The 9,065-nt window shown below is 42.9% G+C and overlaps 1 protein-coding gene across 1 annotated transcript in view; it reads left to right on the forward strand.

Annotated features, from left to right (window-relative positions):
* Positions 1-1,183, forward strand: part of cblb (Cbl proto-oncogene B, E3 ubiquitin protein ligase) — a 52,701-nt gene extending 51,518 nt beyond the window's left edge. Inside the window, exons 18-19 of the mRNA XM_044042730.1 lie at positions 88-198; positions 842-1,183. Of these exons, the coding sequence (XP_043898665.1) occupies positions 88-198; positions 842-1,092 (362 nt within the window). The 3' untranslated portion in view covers positions 1,093-1,183. The remainder of the gene's footprint in view (positions 1-87; positions 199-841) is intronic.
* Positions 1,184-9,065: the final 7,882 nt, after the last annotated feature.

The following is a 9,065-nucleotide window of genomic DNA, read 5'->3' on the forward strand; positions in this document are numbered from 1 at the left end:
GACGTCACGTAACATCATGTTGCTGAGTGACAGGTGGCAGCAGGGGGTTTGTTTACCTGACTTTGTCTGTGTCATCCTTTGGTCTAGACACAGTGTTTGACATGCTGAGCAGTGCCGCTCCTCTGCCTCCAGTCAGACGATACACCGAACACCTGAAAGACTCGAGAAGCTGCCGTCTGGAGTACGACCATTTACCTGGTAAGAGAGTAACTAAAAAGTAATCTAAATGTGGACTGAACACAGTTTGTAGATTTAACTGGATTAAGTCGGAGCCTTTGAACGTTCTGGCACCAAAGAGAGTATTTTAATTCTTTAGAAAATCTAATAAACATGTACAAGAACAGGAAGCCTTGAGCAGCTCTTTGGACTTGATTTACACAGATGTGCAAAGTTTGTCTGAAACTTTGAATTCTGAATTTTGTATCGAGTAGTTTGTCTTCTAAACCCTGTTTTCAGACCTTGAAAATGGTATTGAAATTAGTCTGCGCAGCCTCCACCCCTCATCTAGATGATCTGCTCATCCTCTTGCTGACAATCTCCTGCTCCTTTTTTATCATATTTGACAAAAGTGTTTGACACTAGTTTTTCATAGTTCATGTCTGAAAATGCTGCTTCAACTGTTTCTCCTGAAGCAGACAGACGGCATTTAGGACCATTTTTACCACAATAGAAGTTTTGAACTCTGAATGTACTGGGAAAAAGCAGCTGTTGTCCTCTGACAAGCAATGATTGCTTTACCCACATTTCCCTGCTCCAACAAGAACACTTGCTATCTCCCATTTATTCCCCCTGAGAGTCGTTTTTATACTGACGTTATTTCTCCTCTTCTCTCCGTCCAAAGTACTGATGGACTGCTCGCAGGCTCCTGCCAGGCCGCCCAAGCCACTGCCAAGGAAGATCCCCCCAGACATCCAGTCCAAACCCCACGGCACGGAGTCCGAGACCGTGGACGCCAAGATCGCCAAGCTGATGGGGGAGGGCTACTCCTTTGAAGACGTGAAGCGGGCGCTGATGATCGCGCAGTACAAGGTGGACGTGGCCCGAAACATCCTGCGAGAATTTGCCTTAGTGGCCCCGAGACTTAACCTCTAGTTTTTTTTTAGAGACAGGGAAAAGAAGGGGGCGGGGCGTGGGGGAAGCACAACAGCGAAAGCTGTGCCTCTGAATGGAATCTTCAAAAAAAGGGCTTCTTCATCATTCTGCTTGGCCTCAGATGAGTTATGAAAACACATACAAATGATCAACAGGAACATTTCAAGTTCAAGATTTCAAGGGACTCGCCTTTTGTTTGCCGAACAGAGATAATGACGCACAACAAAACGGCTAAAACCAAATCACAGCGGCACACGGAACAAGAGACTGGGGAAAAAAAAAAAGACTGTGTCTGTGAATGATTTCAACCTGTGAACAAACGAACCAGGCTTCTTCTTCTTCTCGTCGTCGTCGTCGTCGTCGTCGTTGTTGTTGTTTACGGTTTACAACCTTTGCCAGTGCTGGCCTCTGGTTTTCCAATGCTCCCGTTGGTCTCGGGGCCTCCGATTGTTTGTTATACATTTCTCCACCTCCACGTCATTTAGTAACGTGTGCATGTTTCGGAACAACATGCATATGCTTTGGCGCGTTCGCGTGTGCTGCCGTCGACATTATCAGGTGCTTACGTCTGGATGTTTTCCTGGTTCTCTGTTGAGTAATATCACCCCCTTAAAACATCCTGGCATGAGAGGATTGCTTGCGTACGTCGTTGTACACGACATCATTCATCTGCACTAATCTCATTTTCTATACATTTATCGGTTACAGTTACAGTATTATGTCGTTTATTTTTCCCTTTCAGGAAAAATGCAGATCCGGTCTAATATCCGTCTCCCACGAGTAACCGTGTGCTTTTGAAACGGACTCATGTCGTACGACAGCGACGCACCTTTGCAGGTGTTGGTTGTCGTCGGTCCGAGGAATGCACTCAGAAATCCAGGTCGATTGTAGAAACGTACCAAAGTGACTGAGTAAAAGCGTTAATCCTGCCACTGCTGCTGCTGCTGCTGCTCTCTTCACATCCTTCCTAAGCTGTGGACTTTCCTCTGAAGGGCTTCTCAAAGAACAAGGCGTTCCCATCCCATTTCAGCCTTTCACATGCTCATGCAGTGAGATGGGTTCATTTCAACACACAGCCAGTAGGGGGAGCCAGACTCCACAGTTTCTTTCCCTCCACAGTCTTTCTTTGTCAAGGGTTTCTCGTCTGTCTTCTTTTGCCTTGTGTGTGTGTGTGTGTGTGTGTGTTGCCCATTAGAGAATCCTCCAGTGTTTGCACAGAGTCTGGCTGACTCGTAGGTCTTAACAAGGTCTGGTGTGTTGAGAGCAGTTAGACAGAGCCAGAGGATGCCTTATTGATTCACTCGTTTCCCCCAGACCTTGAGAAAACTGCACGACAGCTTCCAAGAGGAGCGCTCTTGTTAGACTCTGTGTCTTATTTTGACACGAGGTGCGAAGCCCAAAGAGATGCGGAGGAGGGGGGTTCTGCTACCGCGCTTTGTTTGTGGTTCGCAGGCCAGGGGATGAATCAGCAGAGGCCTTTTCTTTTTTTAATTACATCCTTCATCTGAGAACGGCGAGCCTATGAATGTATTTGTTCTGCATGAGCGAGCTATACCTCTGTACTCTGCAAGCTCCTCTGAGGTTCAGCCTTACCCTAAAGCAGTTAAGTGGTTTAAATAGTTCAGTAATTGCGGAAAGTGTTCAGTTCCTCCTCCTCCTCAGTTCCTTCACATGAAATCGCCAGACGATGGTGCCTGCGCTTCCAACCGTGGACTGGTTATCACTCGAGCTGCAACTAACGATTATTTTCATCATCGATTAATCTGTCGATTGTGTTCTCGATTAATCGTTTAATCATTTGCTCTGTAAAAAGTCAGAAAACCTTAAAGGTGACATAGAATGCTTGTATCACACATATATGTCAGTTCTGGAGGTCTACTTACATAAATGAACTTTTTTTCATGATTAAAAACCTCCTAATCGCTGCAAACGAGCCGATCAAAATATCTCCTCACTGACGCTCTCGTCAGCCACGCTGTTTCAGACCAAAACCACACCCCTAGAATGTGGACTGTGTTGTGATTGGCCAGCCAACGAGAGCTTTCGCACTGTCCTGTGATTGGCCAGGTACCTGGAAGTGACGTAATAGATAGGCGGTGGATGCTCTGCATCTCAGCAGTACAACGAGAGTAGTTCTTCTTCTTCTGCGGTTGAATGTACGCAACCGGATGTGCCCGGACTAGTGCCCGCACCAGGAGGCGCTACGGTGGTGAGAGGAGTGGTGAGGATTTCTGATGACGACATCAAATTAAGGAAGTGCCGATCCACTTCGCAGAGCCCAGGAAAACAATACAACACTATTTTCTCAGCAGTGGCTGAACTGTTTGTTCTGAAACTTTAGGGTTTCATAAACGAGGTAATGACGCAGATACACACACAAACGCAGCATTAATTGGAGCTTCCGGTCTATGTGTGCTTTAAAAAAATCGTTGATTAGTGTTCGTCAAGCCTGGAAATGATGATGTTCTCAAGTGTCTTGTTTTGTCCACAAACCAAAATGATTCACTTTTAATGATTTCTTTGTTATCCAGAGCAAAGAAATGAAGAAAATACATCGGAAATCTTGTTTTAATCATGAAAAAATCTTTTATGAAGATAGCTGCCGATTCATTTAGTCATCGATTAATCAGTGGATGTGGTCTCCAGGTTGCATGTTGAGGGCTCCTATTGGACGATACCAGCTAATCACACTAGTGTCCACTCAGAAAAGCTGAAACTAGCATTTAAGGCCATTTAAGAACTGACTTGCTCCCCTGTATTTCACTGCTACTCCATCCTCGGCTCCACTTTTCTAACCCAGTCTATACAGTCTGTCTGTGATTTCATTTCAAGGATTTTTAAATGACAGCGAGCCCCAGCTCTTGAGAGAATGGTGCTCAGGAGACGTCACGTCACGCTCCAGCCTCCTGTCTCTGCGCTTCAATTCCACATGCATCATGTGCTGAGAGTGGACTGATGTGCCAGGGGAAGTCGCTTAAATTACGCCGCTATTGTTTTTATTTATGCACAAAATCCTCACATAAACACAGCGGCGCTGGAGAGACTCGGTGCAGAGTCCGAGCGGCAGTGAAGCCTCGCACGTGTACCTTCATATCATCTTAATGGAGATATCTCACCTCTGCGTCGACTGGATGTGGTTAAACGGGGGGAATGGACTGCTTTCATGGCGCTTTTATGATTTTAACGACCACTCGAAGCACTTCTCATTACGGCTGAGATTCACACACACACACACACACATGCGCACATATATATTCATGCAGCACTTGTATATCTACTCCTTTTTGTCTATTACTTTCACATCCCATTCAGGCACAGGCAGCACAGCCGTCAGGAGCAATTTGGAGTTCAGTGTGTTGCCCAGTGATGCTCATGGAATAGAGAAACCAGGAATCAAACCAGTGACCTTCTGATTAGTGGACAACTTGGACTTTTTTTCCTCACTGCTTTATTTTTTTAAAGCTTTTGGGGGCGCGGTGCATGTGTGTTTTTAGAGAGACACGCTTTTATTATCTGTCACTTTCATATCTCAGTTTGATTCGGGACTTTGGTTTATGTTGCTGCTTACTTTTTTGGTCACGATGAAGTGGGAATAAGGAAGCGACGAGGTCTTAAAAGAATATTTTTAGGCTGTGTGAAGTTATTGTTGTCGGAGCTACTGAAAACATCAGTCAGCGCGGCAGTCGAGAAACTGCCCGAGACACACGACGGTCACTCAGTGAAAGCCACTTAAGTCTAATATCTTTTAAAGAATATGTGGAGGTCACAAGGTCATGTAGAAAACCGGCAGTTTTACATGATTTAATTTTTTTAATCCACTGCTGCCTCCGTCAGTGAGTTCGAACGTGTCATCTTGGGACTTCAGTGTTTTGAAATCATTTTTTTAGATTTTACCAAACAAGGCAGCAGCGGCAGGGTCGTCATTTCGAAAAGGAGACTGAAGTTTCTTTTCGCTTTGTAAGCCGATGAAATAGTTTCTCGTGTTTTCACTGCACCAAGGTTATAATAGTTTTGGTTAGTTTTAATGTTAGTTTTTTTGTAATCTGGAGTATTTGCCACCGACTCATGTGTCACTACCTTGTACGACAAAACTGAACTCGCCCTTTAATTCCCTCCTTCTACCTGACATTAAATCTGCTAAACGTGTAATATAACGTGATGTTTGCGTCCCGCACAAACAAAGAAATGTCGGTTTACAGCAGCGTCGGAAACAAACTTAAGTCCGGGAGACGATTTCTTCCTCGCTGACGCTGCGATGTGATGTGTTGACATGATGTGGTTTAAACTACATTACATTACATTACATGTCATTTAGCAGACGCTTTTATCCAAAGCGACTTACAAAAGTGCATTTAAACATTTGGGTACATATAAGAGCTAGAAGTAAGTAAGAGCTTCAAGTAGAACAAACTATGAAGTGCTAGTCATAAGTGCGATGTACAAGTTTTTTTTGTTTGTTTTGTTTTGTTTTGTTTTGTTTTTTTGTCGTCTTAGTCGAGGTAGAGTCGGACTACATCATCCTAACTGCTGTGTATCAGGGCTGGTTATTTCATATAGTGTCAGGTGATTCAGCCGACTGAGCCGGAGACTGCGCAGCATCTGGAGCTGTGCTTCTTTTTGTTTGGTTGTTGTTGTTTTGTTTTCCAAAATGAACAAACAAGTAGAATCAGAGTGGACCTGCTGTCTGTTTGGACTCTTCTGTGCCATGAGAGGAGCTGAATAAACATACAGAGGGAAACACACTGCACTGACCCATTTTCACCTCCACGCACTCACTATCAAAATATTATTTGGGAGATGTATTGTCGTTCTCTTCGGAGAGCGGCTTTAAAACTGTTGATTGATTCCAGTCCCTGGTGTTTGAGTTTCCTCACGGCGCAGATAACAGTGTTTCTGGTCAAATATTGAATCGTCTGGCTTTCCGGAGATGGAAATGAGAAGGTTCATTTGGGACATCTCGATAATGCAGTGCAAGGTGGTGGTGGTGGTGAGGATGATCCCAGGTCTAATAACGCAGCTCACTGACTCCCACTTTTTTCCCCCCACGTTTGAGTATTTATGTGCGAGTGTGAACTCGAACATGAAAGCTTTGTTTACCTGTGTGGCGCACTCATGTGTGGGGAATAAGCCGGAATCATTACAGTGTGTGTGTGTTTTACGAGGCTCTCTTGTCCCCGAGTTCACATTTCACTCCCGACACAAGGCGGAACTTTCTCTGCGTACTAGGTTCACATCGGCGATGTGCTTCAGAGAGCCATACCACGTGGAGGCAAAGTAGCCATTAGTGGATGTGCTGTTAAAGCGTGTGGAACGCAGCACCAATTGTTTTCGTGCTCTGATTATTTCAGGGCATAGACTGTATATATATATTTACATATACGTATATATATGTGTATATATATATATACATATATGTGTATATATATATATACACACATACATATATATATATTCTTCTAGTGGCAAAACAAACTCCTGTTTTGTAGCCTTATTCCCAAGTTTTCCATCATTTTCTATTGCAGAAGACGACCGATTGAGACCATCAGCTCTTCAGGAAAATGTTTGCTTGCTCATGATCATAACTTTAGTAAGAAGTAGGCTCATTTGCCCATTTAAATTAAGAGTTCAGATTCGCCCCCTGCCTGCCTGCCTGCCCGCCTGCCTGCCTGGCTGGATGCATGCTGCATCCGTTTCACTTCTTCATCTTCATTTTTCAAACCCGAAGACAACATCCACTTTTATATATACAGTCTATGTTTTAATGATGTGGTCAGTGTAACGGAAAACATTGGAATGGCTTCTCGTGAGACACATCGCGCCACGCAGCGGCACGTCTTCACCCCCACTGTCATCTCTCTTTTTTTCTTCTTCTTCTTCCTTCCTTCCTTCCTCAGTAGCACTTTAAAGGGGGAACTGCGTTTTTTTTAAAAATGTACATATGTTAATATCAGGGCTTATGACCAGTCCGGAGAGAGTCAGTGATAATGAGCAGTGCTGTGTACAAGGGAGGAATCCAGGCCTCTAATCTCTTGTTTCCACAGTGCAAAAAAAAAGAAAAGGACTTACAAGCCCTTATTTTCCAGAATTGCACCATGCATTTATGCAGCACAGCCTTAAAAAGTATGTCAGCTGAACAAAACACAACACACACACACACACACATAAATGTATAACAAAGCACTTCGATAATGCTGAGTCATCAGCTTAGCAGCTTTATCTCCTTCTCCCGAAAATGGTTTGTGTGTCTGTGTGTGGGGAAGACTGTGGACTTGATTTACATTTCAACACTCATGCATTGTTTATATTGTGGTGGTGCTTTTTGTACCGAAGCAGAAAATGTTCTCTGGCTTGTCAGAAACTACTCTGCCAGACTGCTCTCCCTTTCTCCCCCCAACAGATGAAAGCATTGTCTTATTGCATTTCCTGCCACACACACACACATAGGAAGAGGGGCTTAAGATGTGAAGATCCAGTGGCATCCCCCCCTCCCCTTTAACGTGAATCTTAATCGATGCACTGGTTATTCTTTACTTTGGTTTCTTCAAACTTGAATAACGAAGCTCTGATTTGTCCATTCCATTGGACTCCCTGTCTGTTCCGGGGGGGGTTAAGTGGCCTTAGGTTGCAAAAGGGCAGTTTTAATTCCCTAAATCCATATTTGTAGTCATGTGCTCCAAAAAAAAGTGTAATATGTAAAGCATAAAGTAACGTGCAATTAATTTATAGATTTCTTTTGTTTGTTTTTTTTCCTAGTCTTGATGCATTTTCATGGACAAGTAAATAAAAAGTCACAATATCTTTGTTTTATGTAATATTTTGTGTGTGTGTTTGTGTGTTACACCTGCAAGTCAGGAAGCTGAACTATCATTCAGTGGCTCCTTGATGGTGATCAGGTGAGCAGGTGTGGAGAAAATCGAAGAGGATATGGACAGGGACAGAGAAATAAAGATTTTTTTTTTGATTTTTTTTTTTTGATTTATTCCCAGGATGAAGCTATGTGCTGTATATATTTGTGAGCTGATTTTAAAGATTTATGTCCGGCAGGCTTGTGGCTGAAAGTCACAGGCAGGGAGAGAATTGACAGACGGACAAGTTGCTGCTTTTGCTACCAACTTAAACAACAGCTCACACCATCCCGGCGATGAAGATGACGGTTGGCTGAAATCAAAATAAACATGTATGAATATATTAAACCCACACGAAAAGAAGAGTTCGACAACTAACTCCACCAAAGGATATATTTAAAGGACGGTTGTAGACACTGAAATAGTAGAAAACATTGGAACATATGAGTATATCGGGATTTCCTGTTCACGAGTTGCCATTTACACAACACTACGAACAGGTAGTGACAATAGCACATGGTACACCATTAAGTAGAGGTTGCTGGGTAAGAAAGTTGGTATATTTTGGACAGAAGAGAAGACATGAAGCTGGTTTTCGCGTCATTACATGAGGCAAAGTTTCAAGTTGAAAAATTCCAGGCCTTTTAAAATAGGAGAAAGAGGTCAATGATGCATGTATGAAATCTTCAAAAACCTACAAATGTGTGATTTCAAAGTTTTAACATTACACATCTTGCTCTATAAATATAATACATGTAATATTTTATAAATACAGACGTAAACATGAATGTTTACATCTGTAAACATGAAAATTAAATCAAGTATATTGTCACAGCTGACGTTATGAAATAAAAAGAAACGGTAACTAATAAATAACAAATAATCAAAATAAAAGCAAGTATATAAAGTGACTATGTCCTATTTATCTTGCTCTATAAATATAATAAATGTAATATTTTATAAATGCAGACGTAAACATGAATGAAAACACGCAGGTAAAGGAGGGAAATGTGAATATTGTGTAGGTGCAGCATGTAAAAGAGGACACTGATTGGTGACAGGACACACCTGTCCATCCTCGCGCAGGTGCTTTCAATCAGCTGATGACCTGCAGCTTCTTCTTCTCTC

The sequence above is a fragment of the Solea senegalensis genome, linkage group LG13 (genome assembly GCF_019176455.1).
Source record: "Solea senegalensis isolate Sse05_10M linkage group LG13, IFAPA_SoseM_1, whole genome shotgun sequence".
Classification (NCBI taxonomy): Eukaryota; Metazoa; Chordata; class Actinopteri; order Pleuronectiformes; family Soleidae; genus Solea; species Solea senegalensis.